We start from the raw sequence: 24800 nt of genomic DNA, 5'->3' as shown, positions 1-24800 counted from the left end.
CTATTGATCTGTCTTTAAGTTCACCGACTTTTATCATCTTCATTCTGCGATTAACCCCATCCCTTGAAGTTTTACTTGTAGACATTGTATATTACAGTTGTAGAATTTCCATTTAATTCCTCTTTATGATCTCTTTACCTGCTTAGATTTTCTGTTTTTCTGCAGTTATAAGCATATATCTTTCAACTCATTGAACATAGTTAAAATAGCTGCTTTAAAGTTCTTGTCTAGTAATTTTCACATGTTGGTCATCTCAAGGTTGACCTGCATTGATTGTCTTTTCCATTGAGAAGGGTCTTATTTCCCTGGCTGTTCATATTTGAGTATGTTTGGATAATATTTCAGAACAGAGCTATCCAAGGGAAACATACTGTGAGTAGGTCAGGTGTGGTGGTTCATGCCTGTAATCCCAATGCTTTGGAGGCCGAGGTGGGATTATCACTTGAGCCAAGGAGTTCAAGACCAGCCTGGGTAATATAGGGAGACCCCATCTCTACAGAAAATTTAAAAATTAGCTGACCTTGGCTGGACACGGTGGCTCATGCCTGTAATGCCAGCACTTTGGGAATCCGAAGCGGGTGATCACCTGAGGTCTGGAGTTTGAGACCAGCCTGACCAACATGGAGGAACCCTGTCTCTACTAAAAATACAAAAAAATTAGCTGGGCATGGTGGCACATGCCTGTAATCCCAGCTACTCGGGAGGCCTGAGGTGGGAGAATTGCTTGAACCTGGGAGGCGGAGGTTGTGGTGAGCCGAGATCATGCCACTGCACTCCAGCCTGGGCAACAAGAGCAAAACTCCATCTAAAAAAAAAAAAAAGAAAAAGATTAGCTGACCTTGAGCCCAAGGTGTTGGAGGTTGCAGTGAGCCAAGATCATGCTAATGCACTCTAGCACCCTCACAGGCACTGACACCCCACTATGATGATGACATCATCCTCACCCCATGTTCTCCTCGGGGCTTTGATGGCTCCCCCAACACTGTGACGTCATTTTCCTCTGTCCCATCTAATGATGTTAGGACTGAATTGCTAGAAAAGATAGAAAAGGAAGGGGAAAACAGAACTTTTTTCTTCCCTTAAACAAAAAATTCACCTTTATTTACTTCTATAATAATGGATAAAAAGTGCATTTGATTTTTTCCACGTCACTCTTTATTCCTGTCTACATTTTTAATAGCAGCTTTATTAAGGTATAATTTACATATCATAAAATTCACCCTTTAAACATGTATAAATTAGTGTTTTTCATATATTCACAGAGTTTCGCAGTCATCACCACTATCTGACTGAAAACCATTTTCATCATTCCAAAAAGAAACTGTCCTCCTTAGCAGTTACTCCCCATTTCCCTTCCACTTTTATCTGAAAATAGTAATGTACTTTCTGTCACCACAGATTTGTCACTGTAGATTCTGGATATTTCACATCAATGGAATCATACAATATACGATCTTTTGTGTCTAGCGCATGTTTTTAAGGCTCACCTGTGTTACAGCATGAATTAGTACCTCATTCCTTTTTATGGCTGAGTAATAATCCGTTGTATGGATAGGCCACATTTTGTTTACCCATTGATCGGCTGATGGACCTTTGAGTTGTTTCCACGTTTTGACTTTTGTGACTAGCGCTGCTGTGAACATTCATGTGAAAAGTTTTCGTGTGGACATATGTTTTCAGTTCTCTTGGGTACATACCTAGGGGGAGAACTGCCATGTCTTATGGTAATGTTCTTTTGCTTTTAAAGAACATTCATCCTTGTAAACATTATATCAGTTTCCTCATAAACTTGATTTAACCGATACTTTATGCCAAATGGAGAGTTAAAATATTATTTCCTGCTATGTGTCCTTATAGTCATGATCTAATGTTAATTTAAAATTTTGACAGTCTTCCCAAGCTAATCAGTTATGCAGGAAGAGCAAAAGTACAGAAAATATGAAATGTGTATCTGTTTTTAAAAGCTACATCTGTTTTTAAAAGAAGCCACTGAGAACTGTAGAACTTCAAAGACTTTTTAAAAACAAACACGTCTTGATAGTCGATCCTAAATGACAAGCAAGATTTCCAGAACCTTAAGCTCCTGTGACCTGTGTGTCAATCAAGGAGGCTGGAGTGTGGCGCATTGCAGGAGGCCAAGGTCATTGGGAATGAAGGGCAGGGCTTCCCTTCTCCATCCACGGACTTCCCAGCATCTGTGGCTTTTCTAGATGGTCCTATGATGAATTCATTTGGTGATACATGCTCTTTCTTTTTTAGTAGTTAATGTAAGCCTAAGTGGACACTTATAAAATGAATAAAAGATTTCATGGTAATTTCCCCTTAAAGTTAGGAAAGAATTTTCCAGTTATAGTCTGAATTTACTTTAGCTTCAATTTTATTTGAAGACCTGTGTCAGGAATGTTTGAGTGTCAGGGTGTTTTAATGACTGACCAGGGCAAGAAGTATGAGGAGGTTTCGCTTGTAATCTGCTCCGTACCTTTGTTTCCATTAAGAGTGATGCAAACTCGGTGTTTTTTAAAAATGTGGCCTCAGTCCCAGAATATTAATGAAGACTGTTTTTAAAGAAGTTGAATTGGTAAATTGGTTCCAGAGAAGGAAAACAAAGTTCTGTTTTCATCCCAGTGGTTGTGCCGGGTTGGAGAAAATGTCTTCTTGCAAGATACTTATCACAATGATGGATACTGATTTAAAAACTAGCCTCCCCCAGCCCCACTCTAAGAATTCGCTTTCAGCAATTCATCCATGGATGGTTTTGATTCTTAAACATTTTTGCCAGAATTGTAAACACCGAAAGGCAAGTACTGAGCAGAGCCTCTCCTTTTGGACTAGATTCTTTACTTGTCTAAGGGGCTTAGCTTTGGAGACTGATCATGGCAAGAATTTCTTTACCACATTAGAATTTGTGTTAGACTGTAAGCAGCAATATGAAATGCGATGAAAGCTTGAATAATTTGATGGACTCTCTTTTTCTTCATGGGCAGGGTGGTTAGTGCAGTGGGATGGACTTGCGCTCTGGATTCACAGAGATCGCTGGCACTCATGGCAGTGCCGGGCAGGGAGGCCATAGCACTGCTTTGTGAGTTGTAGAAAGTGACACCACCTCTGAGGGTGGTTTTAGTGCCACTCATGTAAAACACTGAGAATAGTGCCTGCATCCACTCACTTAGTGTGAGCGCTGCAGATGTAAGTTTCTTCTCTTCCTCATTTCCTCTTATCACTACCAAAACCAGGAGGGCATCCAACCTTGAACTACATGTTTAATCTGCTCTTGCCCTTCTTCTGCAAGGCTAGGGAAACTGAAATGCTTGCTCAAAGTTATATCTACTTACAAAAATGCATTACCAGAAAAAGAAGTCACGGGCATTCTTTCCAGGAAAAGGCTTTACAAAGGCCCACCCTGTGAGCCCCTCTCCCCGGTCTCATTTCCTAGTTAAACATGTTTTAAATAGTAAACAGCAATCCATCCTTTGGGGAAGACTGCGATGACCGCACTAAGCTTTGAGGCCAGCATTTTAAGGGCTTAGTAAATAACAAATTTGATTGTGTAGAGTTGGGAGCCATTCAGCTGTATGGGAAATGGTACTTTGTGTATTTGTATGAAGCTTGATGAAATAGATTTATATTGATTGTATAATTATTTAATGTTTATCTAAATTTTAGATTCGTAATGCTTGTTTGGAAATATCTTATTAAGTAAAATTTAACTTTTTGCTTAGAAATAACCTCAAACTGAATTGCTTGAACCCGGGAGGCAGAGATTGTAGTGAGCCGAGATCGTGCCACTGCACTCCAGCCTGGGCGACAGAGTGAGACTCCGTCTCAAAAAAAAAAAAAAAAAAGGAATAATCTCAAATCTCTAGAAAAGTTGCAAGAATAGGCCAGACACATTGGCTCATGCCTGTAATCCCAGCACTTTGGAAGGCCAAGGTGGGTGGATCACTTGAGGTCATGAGTTGGAAACCAGCCTGGTCAACTTGATGAAACCCCATCTCTACTAAAAATACAAAAATCAGCTGGGTGTGGTGGTGGACACCTGTAGTCCCAGGTTTTTGGGAGGCTGAGGCAGGAGAATTGCTTGAACCCAGGAGGCACAGGTTGCAGTGAGCTGAGATCCTGCCAATTTACTCCAACCTGGGTGACTGAATGAGACCCTGTCTCCAAAAAAAAAAAAAAAAAAAGAAAGAAAAGAAAAGAAAAGTTGCAAGAATAAGAAAAGTACAAATAGCACTCATATGGCACAAATAATGCCTATATACCCTCACTGAGATTGACCTGTTGTGAACATTTTACCTCATTTGTTTCTCCTGTGATCTCTCATTATCTGTGTGTATGTGTATGCAAACAACATACACAAACAATGTACACACACACACGTATATATGTTTAAAAACACTTGAGGGGGGTCAGGTGCGGTGGCTCATGCCTGTAATCCTAACACTTTGGGAGGCCGAGGCGGGCATATCATTTGAGCTCAGGAGTTCAAGACCAGCCTGGCCAGCCTGGAGAAACCCCATCTCTACTAAAAATACAAAAATTAGCTGGGTGTGGTGCACGCCTGTAGTCCCAGCTACTCCAGAAGCTGAGGCAGGAGAATCGCATGAACTGGGGAGGCAAAGGTTGCAGTGAGCCACGATTCCATCACTGCCCTCCAGCCTGCGTGACAGAGCGAGACTCCATCTCAAAAAATAAAAACAAAAACAAATAAACAAAAAAACACTTGAGGGGAAGTTGCTTATATCATAGTTCCTTACCTCAAAAAACATCAGCGTTCATTTCCTAAGAGCTATTCTTTTGCATAATCACAGTGTAGCTATCAGCGTTAGCAAATTAAACATTGAGGTAATACTTCTATTTAAATCTGCAGTCTGTATTGACCCACGTGACCCAATGATACCCTTTGTGGAATTTTTAATTTAAAAATGGATTTTTTTCTACCTTAAAACTATATATACAAAGTCATGTACGAAGTTCATGTGACACTCAGTATACAATTGTGCTATGGCCTCAGCTTCTAATATGTATTATATGTATAGCACATATTAGAGTATATATAGAGTATATTTATGCTAATTTTATTTTTTAGATGATTTTAAATAATTTTGTAGATAACTCGTTGACTTTCAGTTGAGCACAGACTGGCATTCCAGGGTGCTATTTACACTTTATTTGCTGAGAATGTATGTTCACCCTGACACCTGGGTTAAGCAGTTTGTATTTAAATGTTTGATGGAATGCTCTTCCCATTAATAGTGTTCTCTATTACATCCTGAAAGCTGTGATTTAGAAATCTGCTTCACCGTCTATTGCTTGGATCTTAATTCTCTAACATGTTGTCATTCTTCTCCTTTGACTGTAGATCCCCCTTAGCACCTCTGGTACTGTACCGTACCTTGCCTTTCTGTCCAGGTTTGGTGGAATTGACCTATATATAAATGGTATAAAGAGGTAAGTGTTTGTTTGCTCATGTGAAAATGTGAAATTTGAAATGATGAGTAAGAGCTATGACGTGAAGCCATTGGAACTAATCATATCAACAGCTATATATGGAAGATGGGTTTGTAGAGCTTCTCCATATGGAATTTAATGGAATTAATCCAGTCAAGTTTTATTTAGGGAAGATTTTAGCATCTATATAGAATGTATTTCAGAACAAGAGGAATGATACTGTAATAAAATGTAAACATAGAAAATTAAAACCAGACAAAAATAGTTTACTTGCAATATATTTAAAATTGGAATTAATGGAATTTAATTTTGAAGTAAAATATTAAATTGCCAAATTTAAAATTTGTAGGTTTTTATACATTTTTAGTGTTGTTCATTGGAAAGTGATGATGTTTTCGTGGCTAGAAATTAAAAAAAAAAGATCTTTGTATGAGCTACTTATTTCATAGTTTTTGCATAAAACATGGGACTGTTGTTTTTTTTTTTTGCAACATGAGCAGATTGGAGTTTGACCTTTAATGTCTCAATCAGCAGTAAACTTATTTATTCTAGTATATGATTTAGGAAATACTGTTTTAGTAATAAAAATATTTACTTATATCTGACTTTAGATGAATAAGCCTCATTTCCTCAGGAGTTGTGTAACCACTTATATTTAAGAATTAAATGTGTAGTTCAGCCACTATGAGAAGCAGTTGGAGATTTCTCAAAGATCTTGGAACTAGCATTGGACCCAGCAATCCCATTACTAGGTATATAGCCCAAGGAAAGCAAATCATTCTACCAAAAGACACATGCACTCATATGTTCATCACAGCACTGGTCACAGTAGCAAAGACATGGAATTAACCAACCAAGGTGCCTACCAATGGTGGATTAAATTTTAAAATGTGGTACATATACACCATGGAATATTATGCAGCCATAAAAAAGAATGAAATCATGTCCTTTGCAGCTGGAGGCCATTATCCTAAGCAAATTAATGCAGGAACAGAAAACCAATACCATATGTTCTCACTTACAAGTGGGGAGCTACACATTGTACATGTGGACATAAAGATGGGAACAGCAGACATGGCAGATGACTAGAGGGTGAAGGGATGGGGACAAGGGCTGAGAAACTATTAGGTACTATGCCCACTACCTGGGTGACAGGATTATTTGTACCCCAAACCTCAGCATCAGGCAATATACCCATGTAACAAACCTGCACATGTACTCCTTAATCTAAAATAAAACTTGAGGCTGGTTGTGGTGGCTCACACCTGTAATCCCAGCACTTTGGGAAGCTGAGGTGAGAGGGTCACTTGAGCCCAGGAGTTTGAGACCAGCCTGGATGATATAGTGAGATCTCATCTCTACAAAAAATTTAAAAATTAGCTGAGCATGGTGGCATGCCGCAGATACTCGGGAAGCTAAGGTGGGAGGATCACCTGAACCCGGGAGGTGGAGGCTGCAGTAAGCTGAGATTGTGCACTCCAGCCTGGGTGACAAAGTGAGACTATGTCTCAAAAAAAAAAAAAAAAAAAAAGAATAAAAAATAAAAGTTGAAATTATAAATACACTCTCTAGTTCACTGAAAAAAAACCCCACAAAAGCCAATTAACATCAATTGATAAGAGAAAACTATATTTAATATGAACAAAAGATGTTCAAAATCATAGAATGAAGAACTGACCTTCCTAAGGGGATAAAAAAATTAAATTTGATCCTGAAATATTAGAAAATTCTGGTATCATGGCTTTTATGATGGATGCATCACTGATACAGTTTAGGTGTAAGAATCTGTGTCTTGAGGAGGGGGAGATAGGGAATTTCTGTACATGGGTGTAGAGTTTTGATTTTGCAAGATAAAAATGTTCTAGAGATCTTTTGCACAACAATGTGAATATACTTAACACTACTCAACTACACACTTAAAAATGGTTATGTTTTTTGTGCGTGTTTATCACAATTAAAAAAAATAAAGATGGCCAGGCGCAGTGGCTCATGCCTGTAATCCCAGCACTTTGGGAGGCTGAATTGGGCGGATCACCTGAGGTCAGGAGTTCGAGACTAGCCTAGCCAACATTGCAAAACCCCATCTCTACTAAAAATACAAAAATTAGCCGGGTGTGGTGGTGTGTGCCTGTAATCCCAGCGACTCCGGAGGCTGAGGCAGGAGTATCACTTGAACTCAGGAGGCAGAGAATGTAGTGAGCCCAGATTGCACCACTGCACTCCAGCCTGGGTGACAGAGTGAGACTTGGTCTCAAAAAAAAGGAATGAGTGCAGCAGCTCCAGCAAGAGTGACACAGTAGCATCCCCTCCATGTTTTGGAACTTCTCTGTGCTCTCTTTAGTTGGTGCTAAGTGGGGACTAAGATGATTTCCAGGCTCTTTCAAAAGAATGACCGTTTGTCTTATAGGCTGCATATTCTTGTTCTTGACATAAAACCATCCCAATTTTATGAATAACATTCTTGGGTGGACAGTAAACTAGTATGAATATTCTTAGTTGGGAAAGCTAAAACTGGAAAAACTGAAAGCAGGAGAGCCTTTTCTTCCTTATTGTGAAACTTGTCTAATAATCTGAGATGAAAGGGATCATGAGTTACTCTCTTAAACATAAAAGGCTAAACATTTAAACTAAATTTGAAAGATTTCTGATTTACTCGTGAAGCAGAATTATCTTCATTGTTGGAGACAATACATTATAGGGAACAGAGACTTATTTTTCTAGCAATACAGTAGGCTATGTACCATGAACAACACTTCTACTGAAAATAATTAAAATGCTGGATAAAAGGCAAAATATATACATACATTTTAATACATTGCTGAGCTGGCAAGAAAGTAAGGAATCTTCAAAGGCCAAACAGAGTGAAACTTGGGATCTAGAGAAGGGAGCACTCTGTAAAGTCAGCTTCTACCCTGAGGGTATTGGCCAAATCCTGGTGAATTTGTGTATTCAGTTTTGCCATTTGGAGTACGGAGACAAGAGACAAAGCCTAGAAGGCCTTCCCAAGGTGGAAGGACTTAACAAAGGACGGTTGCCTACAAAGTAAGGACCCTACACCCTCAGCGATTACAAATACAAACCTTCATCACAAAAGGGCACAATAAGGAAAACTACCTATTTCAACACTGGTTGAGTGAATAAGGGGAAAATTGTAATTACAAGTTGATTTGCATGAGAGTCTGTGCTTGAGTTCATGCTATGTGTTCTGAAAAGTTGCAGGCAAGGAACTTATTTGAGTAGTCCTGGGCGGGGTGTGCCCTTCTGTGAAAGAATGCATCTTCAACCTATCCCTTGAAGAAATTCCACAGATAAAGTGCCAAGTAACATCAGATCACACACAAAAAATCTTAAAAAACATATGAAGAGACAAAGAATGAGAACTGCAAACCAATAGATGTAATACCCAATAGAATCAGGTCTCCAAACACTCGAAACGTTGGAACTATCAAAGAATGAGAACTGCAAACAAATAGATATAATACCCAATAGAATCAGATCTCCAAACACTCAAAACATTGAAACTGTCGAAGAATGAGAACTGCAAACCAATAGATATCATACCAAATAGAATCAGATCTCCAAACACTCGAAACATTGGAGCTATCAAAGAATGAGAACTGCAAACAAATAGATATAATACCCAATAGAATCAGATCTCTAAACACTCAAAACATTGAAACTGTCAAAGAATGAGGACTGCAAACCAATAGATGTCATATCCAACAGAATCAGGTCCCCAAACACTTGAAATATTGGAACTATCATGTATGTAATCTAAAACTAGTGTTTTAATGTGTTTAAAGAAATGAAAGAATAGATTCAAAATATGAATGCAAAACAGGCAATAAAGTGAATATTTGAAGAAGTATAAAATAGAACTTCTGAAAAATCTGATTGTAGATGTAAAATACAGTGGATGGGTAAAAATAGTGGATTAAACACAGCTGAGAGGAACATTTGTGGAATGAGAGAGAGCTCTGAAGAAACTACCTAGAATGCAGTACAGAAAGACAAAAAATACAAAATTAGGAGGACAGGCGTAAGAGACATGGAAGACGGAAGAAGAGGCCTAACATACTTCTAATTGGATTTCCAAAAAGATACCTGTCTTAGTCTGTTCTATGCTGCTGTAACAGAATACCTGAGACTGGGTACTATAGTTTGTAAGAAAAGAAATTTATTTCTCATAGTTCTTGAAGCTAGGCAGTCCAAGATCAAGGCAGCAGTGTGTGGTGAAGGCCTCTTTATTGCATCCTCATATAGTGGAAGGAGGAAGGGCAAGAGAATATTGGCGCCCTCTGACAAGCCCTTTTATAAGGGCATCTGAGGCTGGGCGCAGTGGCTCACGCCTGTAATCCCAGGCTCCTGTGACCTGTGTGCCAATCAAGAAGGCTGATCTTTTGTGTCTAGCACATGTTTTTAAGGCTCACCCATGTTACAGCATGAATTAGTACCTCATTCCTTTTTATGAATGAGCTCAAAATGCTTGGGAGGCCAAGGTGGGTGGATCACTTGAGGTTAGGAACTGAAGACCAGCCTGGCCAACATGGTGAAACCCCGTCTCTGCTAAAAATACAAAAATTAGCTGGGTGTGGTGGTGCATGCCTGTGGTCCTAGCTACTTGCTTGGGAGGCTGAGGCAGGAGAATCGCTTGAACCCAGGAGCCGAAGGTTGCAGTGAGCTGAGATTGTGCCAGAGTGAGACTCCCATCTCAGAAAAAAAAAAAAAAAAAAAAAAGTACCTAATTCCATTCAAGAGGGCGGAACCTTCAGGCCTAACCAACTCTTAATCTTCTCACAGTGGCAACACCTAAATTTTGGAGGAACACCTTCAACCCATAGCAATATAAGAGAAAGAACGGGGCAGAGATCATATTTGAAAAGATAATGGCTGAGAATCTCAAGCCAGATAAATAAAAAGAAATGCCTATCTAGACATTATCACAGTGAAACTGCAGACATCAAAACCAAAGAGAAAATGTTATAGGCAGTGAGAAGAAAAACAGAATTGACTTCAGAGGAGTGACAATTAGACTGACACCAACTTCTCAACAGTGACAGTGAAGGCTATAAGGTAATGAAATAATCTTTTCAGTATTCTGACATAAAATATTTGTCATCCCAGAACTCTATACTATATACTATATTTCTTTTCTTTCTTTCTTTCTTTTTTTTTGAGACAGAGTCTTGCTGTCACCCAGGCTGGAGTGCAGTGGTGCGATCTCCGCTCACTGCAACTTCTGCCTCCTGGATTCAAGCGGTTCTCCTGTCTCAACCTCCCAAGTAGCTGTGATTACAGGTGTGTTCCACCATGCCCGGCTAATTTTTGTACTTTTAGTAGAGATGCAGTTTTGCCATGTTGGCCAGGCTGGTCTCAAACTCCCGACCTCAGGTGATCCGCCTGCCTCAGCCTCCCAAAGTGCTGGGATTATAGGTGTGAGCCACCGCACCCAGCCTCTATACCGTATTTCTAAAAATAAGAGTAAGTTTTTTCTGTAGTAGCCCATGGGACCCTCATCTAGTGATACCAGAGTACTTGGAAAAAGCAAAAACATCTGGCACCTCTGCCTACTGTGTTCCAACAAGAACTGTTTCAACCAGAGCTCGTATAATTTCTTCACATCAACTTTCATAAAAATAAGAGGTAGTGATTGCATTATCAGGTCATTACACTGGGGCTGGATTTTGGGACATAGATGGAGGTGCAGCTCAAATTCCCTGAATTTGTGGTGGTGGGATTTCATATTCTGGTCACAGCAATTCCCTTCTGGAAATATGTTTGGGGATATCGCTTTTTTTTTTTTTTTTTTTTTTTTTGAGATGGAATTTTGCTCTTGTTGCCCAGGCTGGAGTGCAAGGGTGCAGTCTTTTTTTTTTTTTTTTTTTTTGAGGCGGAGTCTCGCTCTGTCGCCCGGACTGGAGTGCAGTGGCCAGATCTCAGCTCACTAAGGGTGCAGTCTTAACTCACTGCAACCTCTGCCTCCCGAGTTCAAGTGATTCTCCTGTCTCAACCTCCCAAGTAGCTGGGATTATAGGCGCCCACCACCACACCCAGCTAATTTTGGTATTTTCAGTAGAGATGGGGTTTCACCATATTGGCCAGGCTGGTCTCGAACTCCTGACCTCAGGTGATCCACCTGCCTCAGCCCCAGAAGTGCTGGGATTACAGGCATGATGAGCCACCGTGCCCGGCCAGGATATCACATTTTATACCAGCCAAAACTCAATGCCACTGATAACATACAGTGAACATAACACAGACAGAGTATGCCATTTCTTCTGTCCTGGCCTTACCAGAACTTGTCATGTATCAAAATCACCATATTGAGGAAGTTCCTGAATATCTGATAGTAGTTGGTTAAGTTGGAAGCAGCATGAAGATTATAAAGGTATGACCTGGAATGATATTTTAAAAGTCTCTATCTCTGAGTGTATGAGAGGTGGTTAAGGGCAAAATGTGGAACTATTGTATTGAGTATAGAGGACCTTGAATCATCTATAATAACGGTAGAAACATCATCATCATCTCTTCAGAAACACCCAATGAATGATTTTGCTTAAAATGATCAGGCTGAACCTTTTGAGATTTGCTTCAGATGGACGTGTAGGACATTTCTACATATGGATGGAGACGGCCCTTGTGTATTAGATAATCCATGTGGCGCTTGGTACGATGTTGCTTCCATGAGGAATAACTACAATCGTTCGTGTATAAAACAATCATTATAAATCTTAGCAGAAGTGTTTCAAAGCTTTCTGAGCACCACACAAGAAGACTTACTGAGAGTTCTGAAGAAAAACCTCCTAAAGAACCTGAGAATTCTGTTGAAGCTGAATTTTTTTGTTGTTGTTAGGACGGAGTCTCGCTCTGTCGCCCAGGCTGGAGTGCAGTGGCCGGATCTCAGCTCACGGCAAGCTCCGCCTCCCGGGTTTACACCATTCTCCTGCCTCAGCCTCCCGAGTAGCTGGGACTACAGGTGCCCGCCACCTCGCCTGGCTAGTTTTTTCTATTTTTTTTTGTAGAGACGGGGTTTCACCGTGTTAGCCAGGATGGTTTCAATCTCCTGACCTCGTGATCCGCCCATCTCGGCCTCCCAAAGTGCTGGGATTACAGGCTTGAGCCACCGCACCCAGCCGTGAAGCTGAATTTATTCACCAGTACTGTGTATTGCAAGATTCCTTTGGCAGTCCAGGTATCAGAGATTCAGATGGATAAAGGAAACAGCATCAGCAGAGCATTGGTTCACAGAGTAGATGTGAAGCTGACTTTAGTCAGGTCTAGCTGACTCCAGCCTGTGGAAGAGAAGAAAGAAATAAGAAAGGCTTTTGGCCAGGTGTGCGCCACCACGCCTGGCTAATTTTTGTATTTTTAGTAGAGACAGGGTTTCACCATGCTGGTCAGGCTGGTATTGAACTCCTGACCTCGGGTGATCCGCCAGCCTCAGCCTCCCAAAGTGCTGGGATTATAGGCATGAGCCACTGCGCCCAGCCAGAACCTATATTTTTAAGAAAACCTGTTGTAAAACATTTTGAATTTGTATGCCTCTAAAGGTCAGTTCGATTTGGACAGCTTATTTTGAATTTTTGAATATTATAGACATAAAAGTCAGTGAGAAAACATTAAAAAAAAATAAAGACTGAGGGTTAAAGACATTTTTCAGACAAAAACTGAGACATTTAATCTCCTGCAGATCTTGACTGAAAGATCTTGATTCTGCTAGAAGCAGAAGGAAAGTAATCCTAGATGAAAGGTCTGAGAATTTAGGAGTGAAAAGCAAAGAAAGTGGCAAAATATGGGTAAATAGAAATGATTTTTGGCTCTATAAGGTGGTTACAAAAATGTCTGTGCATGTTAAATAAAAAGTTCAGAGTTAAAACATTAGACAACGATCAGCTGAGTGTGGATAAATTGAGTTAAAGTTTTCTAAGATCTATTTGATAGCCAGCAGGAGGATAAATATATTGATTAATTTTGTACATTGAAATGTTATATATGCACATTGTGATTTTTAGGGTAACTGCTAAAGAATAGAAACAAAGTATTTAACTCCCAACATTTGGAAGAAAAAAATGAAATGATTTTCAAATACTCAATCCAAAAGAAGGTAAGAAAGGGGACAAAATCTACAACAGATACTACAAATAGAGAACACAAATTTATAGACCTACCCCCATCTGTATATAACATAACTACATTAAATGCAAAGGATCAAATATTTCAGTTAAAAGACAGAGATTATCAGACTGGATAAAAATTCCAGTTTTTGACTTTTTGAAAGTAGAAAGGATTAAAAAGACTAAAAGAAAAAGGATAGAAATAATTATGCAATAGAAAAAATAAAAGAAAGTAACTACATTAATTTCTGGCAAAATAAATTTTAAGACTTACACATTCAATTATCGTGTAGTCCACTTAAAAGACAAGGATTGTCTGTCTAGATAACAAATAGTAAAATCCACTAAGAGAAAAACCTAAACCCAAACATAAAGGTTAAAAGTGAAAAGATTTAAAAAGACATACCATTCAATATTAATCTAAAGAAAGCTGGTGTCACTAAGTTAGTACCTGACAATAAATGGCCATAGGCTGGGTTCTCCTGAAGCAGACACTGAGATGGAGTTTGGGGAGCAAGATGTAGGCGAGGGAAAACACCGGTAAAGGGAAGCAGGCTGAAGCAGGATTGATTAGAGGGAGGGGCTGAACTGCAGTGCGGACCTGACAAAGCCTTGGCCAACTTGGCTAGAAGTAGGCAGGAGGATGTGATTGGGAAGGGAGGGCTTCCTGGAGTTCCAAGGCACTGGTAGTGTTGCATTGCTTCAGTTGGATGGGGGCTAGGGTTGAGTAAACAAGCATTTGTTTAATTTTTATTCTTTAATTCCTTTTTTTTTGTTTGTTTGAGATGGAGTTTTGCTGTTGTCACCCAGGCTGGAGTGCAATGGTGTGATCTTGGCTCACTGCAACCTCTGCCTCCCAGGTTCAAGTGATGCTTCTGCCTCAGCCTCCTGAGTAGTTGGGATTACAGGCATGCCCCACCACGCCCGGCTAATTCTGTATTTTTAGTAGAGACGGGGTTGCTCCATGTTGGTCAGGCTGGTCTCCAACTCCCGACCTCAGGTAATCTGCCTGTCTCAGTCTCCCAAAATGCTGGGATTACAGGCGTGAGCCACCACGCCCGGCTTATTCTTTAATTCCTAAATATTTTACAAATAGTGTTTTGTATCTATTGAATATATTATTAAAGAGGATTTAAAAGATTACATTTAACATAGCATTATAGATTTGAATTCCTGATCAGGTCCTATCTTTAACTTGGGAACAGAACCCCTCTGAGACTCAGTTTCCTCCTATGTAAGGAATTTAATCTCTGCTAAGCACTCCAGTGTCTTCCCCTTACCCTTTGAAGTCTAGACTCCTTATCATGGCCCACAGACTCACGGGCCTGGCATCTGCCTCCATCTGAACATAGCCTGCACACCTTATTGCCCATCCAGCTCTGGTCTCCTTGGCCTCCTTCCTGCTGACCCTGGGATCTGCTGAGCTCCTGCCAGCCAAGGGCTTCATGCCAGCTGCCTGTTCCCTTTGCTTTGCCTGGAAGGCTTCATGGCCCTTCACCTTGTGGGCCTCTATCCAAAAGACACTTGGCCAGAGAGACCTGCTACCCACTCCATCCAAAGAGTCATCCCATCTTCCCCCATCTCCAATTTATCTCCCTGCCCATCTTTATTGTCTTCAAGGCACCTGTTATTATTTCAGCTCACATTACTTGTTTGCTTATTTCCCATCCGTCACTGTCACCAGTACGGGCGGTGTCTTACTTAGCACCACGGCCCCAGACCTGGCAGGTAGGAGGCATGGATAGACATTGTAAAGTGGGGGGCACCAGCTCTGCCTCCTCGTGTTCTCTTCCCACCCTCACCCTACCAGTTTGTCCCAAGGAGGGGCGCTGCAGTGGTTTGTAAATACACAGATAATGCAAAATAAAAACCAGTGAATAGGGACAAGCAGATGAAACCCAGGGATGGTACAGACACATTGAACCTTCATTGAGCAGCTGAAAGTGAGCCATTGAGGGGACCTAGAGCCCCACAGTGGTCAGATCAAAGTGCTGCAGCCGCAGCAGAGAGGTTAGGAGCTGGATGTGAACCCAGAACACCTGGGTCTGACGCTAGCGCCTCCACTTCCTCACATGTGACCTTCATTTTCCTCATCTATTAAGATCCTCGTCAGTCTCCTCGGTAAAGCAGGGATGATAATGGTCCCAAATCCATAGAGCTGTTGAGAGGCTTAAAAGGGATGAGGCTTGTTAAGGCTTGGGACACAGTAAGTGCTCATTAAGTGTCAGCTGTAATTGTTTAATTTGCACATTACCTTAGGAGGAGTAAATGCTACTGTATTTCATTTTACGGATAAGAAAACAGGCCAGGGGAAACAAAGTAATTTGCCCAAGTTCATGATCCTGGCAGACAGTAGCTTGTAAGAAATACCTTGCATTTTGAAATAGATTATTTGGAAATCCTTGTAATTTTGATCTCTGCATATCCTGTGTAAACACTTATTTGGTTAAAATGTTTTAATAAAGTTATTTTTTTTGTTTCTAAGGGAAGGTGGGAATGAAATGGATTGCTGCCGCACATTAAGAGAACTTGAAATCCAAGTGGGAGAAAAGGTAATAGAGATTTTAAAGACACGATTTCCCCCCACTCCACCCATCATCAGCAGTAATTGTTAGCGGAGGTAGATGGTAGAAAATGAGCCACACCTCGTCATCCGAGTTCTCACGTCAACACTGTCCGACTAAATAGATCTTCTGATAACAAGCCAGGGCGAAAGCTTGCGTTCTGACTACTTTGGCTGTCTTGGATGGCATCTCTTTTGATGAGTGACACCAGCAGAAGTCCTGGAATATTAATTGCTTTTGTATTAACTTTAGATCATTATTAGTAGGGCTGCCTTTTCTGTCTTTGTCTAAGACTGAGCAGGTTTCTCTTTAGAAAGGGAAAACGGCTGCTTTGCAGCAGTCAATGCCAATCGAGAGCTGCATAGTAAAAATAACCAGTCAAACTCAAAGTGATATATACTTAAGTATTGAGTAATTTAGCCATGAAAGCTACTATGTGTTCAGAAAAAGAGCATATAGCATCATTCCTATTTGCTGATTGTGGTTAGATCTCACAGCACACAGCTAAGGAGGGGAGGAGATGATAATGTCATTCAGGGGCTGGAATCAGACTCCTTTTTAAAATGCATTTGGGCCTGTCAGTTGCATGAGCAGTTTGAGAATCATGGTTTAATTTATTTGATTCAATATGTTGGTTTGAAATGTGACAAATTTTCTTTCTTTTTTGCGCTCTTCTGAGACTCATATATTTCATACTCAAAAATAGCCAGAGATGCACAAAATGTTTGTCTCAATTTCCGTGTCTGATACCATTAACACCAGAAAATTCATCTCAATATGATAGTTTCTTAGCATTATGTGTTTCTAAAAACCTGTTTCACTATAGTTGATATTAGTAGGAACCCAGGTATAATTGTCTGCTGCTTTTGCTGTGACCTATTTGTTATTCTGCAAGAAATTTGTCGTGCAATTGGTATTACTTAGGGGTATATGTCTTTTCTCTCTTTAAACTGTGTTCATCATGACATGCTTCTGAAAAAGTCCACTGTTTATGACAATTATTACAGCAGCAGAAACATTGTTAAGGATCAATAATGCAACATGACCTTGAGTGTGGAAATGCAGACAAAGGCCAGGGTTGTAAATGGCTCAAAATAAGGCTGTGGTGAGCAAATCTCAAATGGAACTCCATCGCTGTCCATCCTTTCCGTTAATTTTTTTATCCCATCATCCTCCCCATGGAACACCCTGCTGAAAGTGGAAACCCAGGTGGTTTTCATGCAATTGCCCATGAGAACAAACAGGTGAAGGGAAAAGGTAACGCTTAGTACCAGAGTACTGGAGGGTTTTTTCCGCTGTGTGTTCCAGCCAGCACAGACTGTAACCCAGATTCTACCTACGACCCCAACCCTGAGCAGGCAGGGGAGGTTGGAGGAGACTGACCCCAGGACCCGGGCAAACCTGAGTTTCCATCCTGGGGCTCTGCCATTTACCAGCCACGTGGTCTCAGGCAAGCCCTCATCGCTGGGTTTCTTCACCTGTCAGTGGGGATAACAGCCACCACCTTGACGTGCTACTGTGTGGCTTAAAAAGATCCAGAATAAAGCACCTGGAACACTTAATAAATGCCAGCTGCTACTATTATGCTTATCCCTACAGCTTCCTTTGAAGTACAGGTAGGAACACAAATGAATCTCATTCCTTTCCAGCCCCTCCACCTCCAAATAAAGAGAACAAATCAGTACACCCCTCAACTGTGTGCTGGGTGCAGTAGCATGCTTCTAATGAAGACTCTGACCCTTCTAAAGGTCACACACTAATGTTGGAGACTGAGAGGAAGACTTAGGAATTATCTAAGTAATCCTCTCTTCATACACATGTCATTGCTGGGTGATGGTTACAGTTTGGGAATGAAAGAATGCTGATTATTTTGTTTTAAATATGAGTCCAGTGGCTTACTGGAGCCAAGAATGCATGCAGATGTCTCTGAATTTTTGAAGCCAGGCTCTGCTGATCCATGTGTGGACTGGCCTTCTTACAACAGCAAATAATTAGCAGTGGGAACCCCAAACCTTCCTACAACAGCAAATAATCAGCAGTGGGAAAACAAAACCTAATTGTTTTCTTCTGCAGTGAGCTTGGTCTGATGGCTGGTTTGTGAGCATCTCTCTTCTTCACGGGCCCTCAGACCCTCCAACAGATGCTCACATTCACGCTCATTATCCAGTTGAACGCTTTGGCTCTCTGAACGTCATTGTCTCTCTAAGCCAAGGGAGAAGGTCAGATTGGATGATCTCTGGGTCTCGTCTCTCCATCTTTGGTGACTGTGCCCCATGGCTTCATGGGAAGAGGCGCTCTCTGTTTGGTGGAGGAGGAGGCTCTGTAAGCCCAGGGGGGTTCTCATCGTGTCCTCTTCAGGATCCACCTGGTCCTGGCTCTGGTTTAATCTGCACTCAGGTTCCACTCAACAAGCACGCTAAGTCCTGGTGCGTTCCTCACTTGCTGTCACTCTCCTGGCCCTTGCTTTTCGTTTTGGCCACAACCATGATCCTCTGCATTCATGTGGCCCCCGCTGTGTCCTTGCCTGAGCATCTCCTGGACTGGCTCTTGAGTCCCCTGGTCTTCAGCTTCTTTGTCTTCAGAGTCTCCTAGGAGCCAGAGGGATTTGTGGAGAATCAGGTACTCCTGGGCTGAAACACTGCCGCTGCTGCTGGTGGTGGGGGGGTGCCTTGGATGGTTTCTCATTTGTTCTGAGTTTCCTCATCTCTAAAGTGGAGACAACAAAACCTACCTTTCAGGGTACGGACAAGAATGAATGTAAGCAAAGCCCCTGCATACAGCAGATATTCAGTAAATGTGAGTCCCTTCCCCCACTGATGGGTGAAGCTTGTTCTCCTTGCCGAACACCACTAAAACCCTTGCTGTGGCCATCTTTACCTGCCACCAGGTGGCAACCCCTTGGCCACAGAGATGTTTGGTTTTTTCCCTTATGAGAAACCGAAGGCTCCAACTTAACTATCTTAGAAAATAAGGAGCTTCTTGTGTCACCCAAGAAGTCAGGAGGGAGTGGAGGCTAGGGTTGACTAACCCACCTGCCTCTCTTTCTGGTCACCAGGAGGTTGCCACCACTTCAGGCAGATATTTTGATGTCAATTTTTTTTCAATGGGCCTTTTTTCCTAGTATGACTCTAAAAATAAGAGAAAGTCCCTCACTGTGTCCCACAGCCTGGAATTATGCCCACACCTAAAGCAATCATGGGCAAGGGAATTGGTTCCTGCCAGCAGCCAGGAGCAACCTTCATCACCACCTGGTGTGGCCACTGGGTTCCCTCCTATGAAGCACATAGCCACCCAAGGAGGGCGGATGTCTGAACAAAATGGAAAATAGAGGGTTTTGTTAGAAAGGAGAAGTGGGCAGCCAGGCACGGTGGCACACGCCTGTAATCCCAGCACTTTGGGAGACCGAAGTGGGCAGATCACCTGAGGTCAGGAGTTCAAGAGCAGCCTGGTCAACATGATGAAACCTTGTCTCTACTAAAAATACAAAAATCAACTAGGCATGGTGGTGCACGCCAGTAGTCCCAGCTACTTGGGAGGCTGAGGCAGGAGGATCGCTTGAATCCGGAAGGCAGAGGTTGCAGTGAGCCGAGATCGTGCCACTGTACTCCAGCCTGGGTGACAGAGCAAGACTCCATCTCAGGAAAAAAAAAAGTAAAGGAGAGAAGTGACTAGAGGTGAATGGATTTGGGAAGGCAACCAATGCGTCTGCTATAGCTACCTATAGAAGGGACCCCTCTTGGCGGGTGGGGCCTTAATCTTATGGACACTAATGTAATTTTTCAGATTTTGCCAACTCTAGTAATAATAGCTAGCACTGAGCACTTACTAGGAGCTTTTCTAAGTGCTTTATCGTATTAAGTCATTTCATTCCCAGGTGAACCCCATGAGGCAGGTACCGTTGTTATCCCATACTGATATGGAGGGAAGCTGAGAACAGAGGTTAAGCAGGCATATGTTGATGCTTACTTTGCATTCAGCAAATGTGACAACTTGTTATGCCTGTAGTTAGACCCAGTCCATCACAGAGAGAAGTCTTTCTGTTCATCATCACTGCAGAAGTCAGTGGAGCCTTGTGTCCTAACCACAGAGTTGCCTTTCTGTCCACGGAGCAGAAAGGCATTTGGGCATTCAGGCATTTGGGCATTTTCTTCCCTTTTCTCTCTGGTGTCCTGCCTTTCACACTCCTTCCACCTCATCAGTCTTTCATGCACCCTCTCTGCCTGCGGGGTCCCAGTTCCATCCTGTAGCGGTGGCAGTGCCCGAGACCTCAGACTGCTTCCTCACATTCTTCAGGTGAGAACTGCCAGGAGAGAAGGAACTTGAACAAAGATGCAGTGTGTTGCCAGGCTGACCAAGTGTCAGGTTTTTTACTCCATCTATCGTTTGTCAGCTCCCGACAAGAGGTGAAGATAGGAGTGGCTAAGACAGGAAGAAAATCCCATCTTACCATCTAGGTGAAGATAGGAGTGGCTAAGACAGGAAGAAAATCCCATCTTACCATCTAAGGTGGGGTGAGGGCTCATTGTAAGCCCTGTTGAGGGAAGTACTGAGAAACAGGAAGCTATTCTGACCTGTGTGGGAATACAGTGTATATTCAGAAGGTTGTGACTCTCCCCCTCAAAAAAAAAACGTGTTCTTCACTGAAGACTAGAATTAAAGAATATATATTCAGTTAAAGAAGTATAAAAGGAAAAAGAAAGAATCCAAAGCCCCAGGCTGTTTCCTCTTGTACCATGTCACTACCCGAGTCAGGGAGCTCTCAAAAGAAAAAAAATGCTTGAAGGTTCAGGCACCATGATGCCAGAACATCTGGTCTACCCAGTCGGCTGTGACAAGCGTGTCTGTTGGACACCGAGTGATTTGACACAGGTTTTTATGGGATTACCCTGGTGCCTTGGAGGTGTGTGGAGATAGTCATTTCAGAAGCAATTAGTAAATAATTATAATTGCTGAGCTGCTGGCTTGCTCTGTAATATCCTCATGAAGAAGAGATAAAAGTGGTGGGGAGATTCATTCTCTTAAAGAGGTGAATTTTCTTTACAAAGACACTTAAAAATTAAATATTCAAGGGATAAAGAATCAGTTGTTAGAATCGCCACCATTTCATAAACACACCTTAATTTTATAACACTACATTATATGAATGAATAGACTAGAATGCAGTCTGTCTGCCTGACAGAAAGGCTGTGTCAAGCTCAAAATGAGGCCATTTACTAAAACATGCAAGCTCTTGGTTAATTCCTCATATTCCCCTAATCCTACTTTCATCAGCTCTACTTTGGTGCACTTGGTATTAATTGCCTATTGTAGCAGGTATTTGAACACATCTCCTCTTTCATCTGAAGAAAATATTAGCATATCGTAGAGCTGTTGGGACAGATTGTATCTGAGGCACTTCTTCCTCCCCGCAGAAAAGCCTATCAATCATAACTGAATATAGTGATTAATAATGTCACAGCTTTTATTCTTGTGTCTACGTGCATCTAAATGAAGAGTAGCACTTATATTTTGATCTAGAGAATCTCACACCACAAAATAATCCGTTGGCATTTTATTTAAAAATTATATTGAGAATACTTCTGCCCCAGAACCTATTTTTGGTTGCTCTGTCATTAATTTACGAAAGCCTTCATGAAGAAACTACAGCAAAGATTCTACAATATCAGAATTTGCAATTATTTCAGACTAAGGTTTTTTGTTTTTTTTTTTTTTTGTCTTTCTCTGTGTTACAAATTAATAATGGAAACACAAGCTTGTAGGGGTAAATGTTTAAAGCAGCATGGTGTGGGGTACAGTCTGGAGCTCTGGCCTTAGCAAACCCAAGCGTGCATTTGAACAGCAACAGAGACTCTCTGAGTGATCCTCAGCAAGCTAGTCTTGCCTCTTTCGAGACTTTCCCCATCTGTGAACTGGGTGAACAATATTGCAAGGTTTTCCCGGTGTTGTTGGGATTCTGTGTGAGAATAAATATGACATGAACTCACCATAGTGCTGGGCCCGTAGAAGTTACTCAACAAAATTAGGAGTTTGTATTTAGAGGACATAAAACATATGAGTTCTTACGTGGAAAGTTGAAAGATGGCTTGCAATCGTCTAGGGTGGCAGTCCCCATCCCCCAGGCTGCAGACTTGTACTGGTTGGTGGCATGTTGGGAACCAGACTGCACAGCAGGAGGTGAGTGGTGGGCAAATGAGCATCACCGCCTGAGCTCCGCCTCCTGTCAGATCAGCAGCGGCGTTAGATTCTCACAGGAGTGCGAACCCTGTTGTGAACTGTGCATGCAAGGATCTACGTTGCACGCTCCTTATGAGAATCATCTAACTAGTGTCTGATGATCGGAGGTGGAACAGTTTCATCCTGAAACCATACCCCCTCTCCCCTGGTCCATGGAAAAGTTATCTTCTACAAAACTAGAGGTTTTGTGGAAGATAGCCAAGAAGGTTAGGGATCACTGCTCTAGGATTGAAAGCTACTCAGGGAAGGATAAGAGGGCTATATGCTGAGGGTGCCCACATTTACAATCTCCTTGTGAGGCCCCAGACTCACCAGTGTCCGCAGACAAAAACGTAACTCTTGACTGTCCTCCTGCCCCACCCAGATAAGCCTTCCTCCCAGGTCAGTAAATGGTTCTACCACTCGTCATTCATTCAAGCAGAAACCAAGGACCGGTCTTGATCACCTGTCCCTTACAAGTGCCCCTCCCATATCCAGGCCATCAGCAAGTTCTGTCTGCTCTATCCTGAACTAGATCCCAAACCTGGACACTTCTGATCCATCCCCACTGCCATCATTATAGCCTAAACCACCATCGTCGCTGGCCTGTGCTTTGTCAGTGACCCCTTAGCTAGGTTTCCCATTGCCTCTCTTGCCCCTTACAATCTGCATTCCACATGACAGCCAGAGTTATCCGTTCAAAACATAAGCCAGAGCCTTCTCTGGTGAACATGCCCATGTCTTTTGCTTGTGCATCGAGTAAACTTCAGTTAAACGCCCCAGCTTTCAGAGCTCTGCACTAGACAGCTCTCCAGTGAGATGTTTTTGACTACCCTATCTAAAACTACATTTTCCATAACACGTAGAACATTCTGAAATGTTGTTTGTTTACTTGTTTATGACTGGGATCTGTGTTCTGTGGGAGCAGGCACCTTTTCTCTCCTGTCCACTGCTGTAACTTTGGTGCCTTGAACAGTTCCTGGCACCTGATATGCTCTCAGTAAATAATTACTGTATGAATAAAGAAAGTTTTGTAGAAAAGTTCATATTCCTTGGAATAGCCAGGAACAATTGGGTGAGGAAGGTGATATTGGAGCTTGGGTTTGGACCATAGATAGACTTGCAATGCACGTTGAGGATGGGGTGGGGGAAGAGATGTGGGGTAGTTTTCAGAATGGCAACCTGGCAAAGGAAAAGGACATGGGGAGAGGGAAGTGTGGATGTGGCCAGAGCACCACAAGGAGACAAGCCCTGCGGCTATTCTGTCGAGTTACATTTCTCAAGGCAAGTTGGGACAGACGAGTTTCAAAAGGTAGACTGGAGGAAAAGACGCATGTGAAGGCCAGGTTTTAACCCTTAGGCATGGGTCAGGAGGAGGATGATTGAAGGTTTCTGATAAGAGGGTTTTGATGTATTTAGGAGAGTGCTGTCAGCAGCGTCGTGGGTACATTTGCTGGGAATGCAACTGAAGTCGGGGTACCTGTTTTCAGGCTTGGAAGTCATCGGTCAACCTCTTACCATCATCTGCATTTGTTGAGCACCTACTGGGGTTGTGGGGACACCATGTGGTTATTGGGGATACAGAGAAGACTAAAGCCTGATTCTTGTCCTCTGGAAACTTAAAATCACCTTGGGAACACAAGCATACGCAACACGTTATGATGGTTTAAAAATGTGTTTATTGGGTGGTATAGCACCTAGATCAAGAGGAGTTAGGGAATAAAGCAATATAAATTGCTCATACTGACAGCTGAAAGACATGGACAGTAAACTCTCCAAGACTTTGTAAGAGGAAGTCACCCGTACTGGCTACTGGGGAGGTTCCCAAGGAGGGTGATTGGTTTGAACTAGACCTTAGAGGAAGGGTGTGTACATACCAGGGGCTCATTAAGTTAGGAATTCATGAATGAACAGAAGAAGGCAGGCAGGAGGCACAGGGTGGGTGTTCTCCCAACAACTGGATCAATTTGCCAGGAGGAAAGATGTCTACGGGGGTGAACGGGGAGGATGCAGGCACTCCCAGCTGAGCGTGCACTGAGTTAACTAACAGTCTTCCTTCCCAAACCTGCAACATATTCCACATTCTGGATCTCATCCACTCGAGTCACCAAGGCAGAAACTGGCCGCCACTTGGACTTTCCTTTCCCTCACCCTCTACGTACAGTTAACCACTAGGTCCTGCTGACTTGGTCCCTTAGAGCTGGCCCCAGCTTCTCCAGTGCTGTTCCCCTAGTCCTTGAGGATTCACAACGTACGTTAGCACAGTGAAGGCTCAGAGGAGGCTGCTGTATAGAAATCTATTGAATGTTGCTGCAGTCAGCCTTTCTGTGCATTTATTTGTTTAGCTCTAGATCCAGAACTTGCACTTGGAGGAACGTCATTTTGGGAAATGCTGAGGGAGATGACAGACAAGGTCTTTTTCTACTGTAAAATGTGATTCTGATCTAGTTCTTAGGTGAGG

At 42.1% G+C, this 24800-nt stretch overlaps 1 protein-coding gene across 3 annotated transcripts in view; it reads left to right on the top strand.

The window, feature by feature from the left end:
- The window catches only part of EFCAB6 (EF-hand calcium binding domain 6), a 306775-nt gene that overhangs the window by 44426 nt on the left and 237549 nt on the right, over nucleotides 1–24800 (top strand). For 2 of the 3 annotated variants that reach the window (XM_010370379.2, XM_010370306.2), the window contains 2 exons: nucleotides 5360–5448; nucleotides 16048–16114. In XM_010370379.2, the coding sequence (XP_010368681.2) occupies nucleotides 16064–16114 (51 nt within the window). In that variant the 5' untranslated portion in view covers nucleotides 5360–5448; nucleotides 16048–16063. The remainder of the gene's footprint in view (nucleotides 1–5359; nucleotides 5449–16047; nucleotides 16115–24800) is intronic. The other variant, XM_010370446.2, reaches the window with a different exon arrangement.

Source organism: Rhinopithecus roxellana, chromosome 13 (assembly GCF_007565055.1).
Source record: "Rhinopithecus roxellana isolate Shanxi Qingling chromosome 13, ASM756505v1, whole genome shotgun sequence".
NCBI classification, from domain to species: Eukaryota; Metazoa; Chordata; class Mammalia; order Primates; family Cercopithecidae; genus Rhinopithecus; species Rhinopithecus roxellana.
Note: the sequence above shows the minus strand (reverse complement) of the source record. Positions and strands in the feature narration are given on the sequence as shown.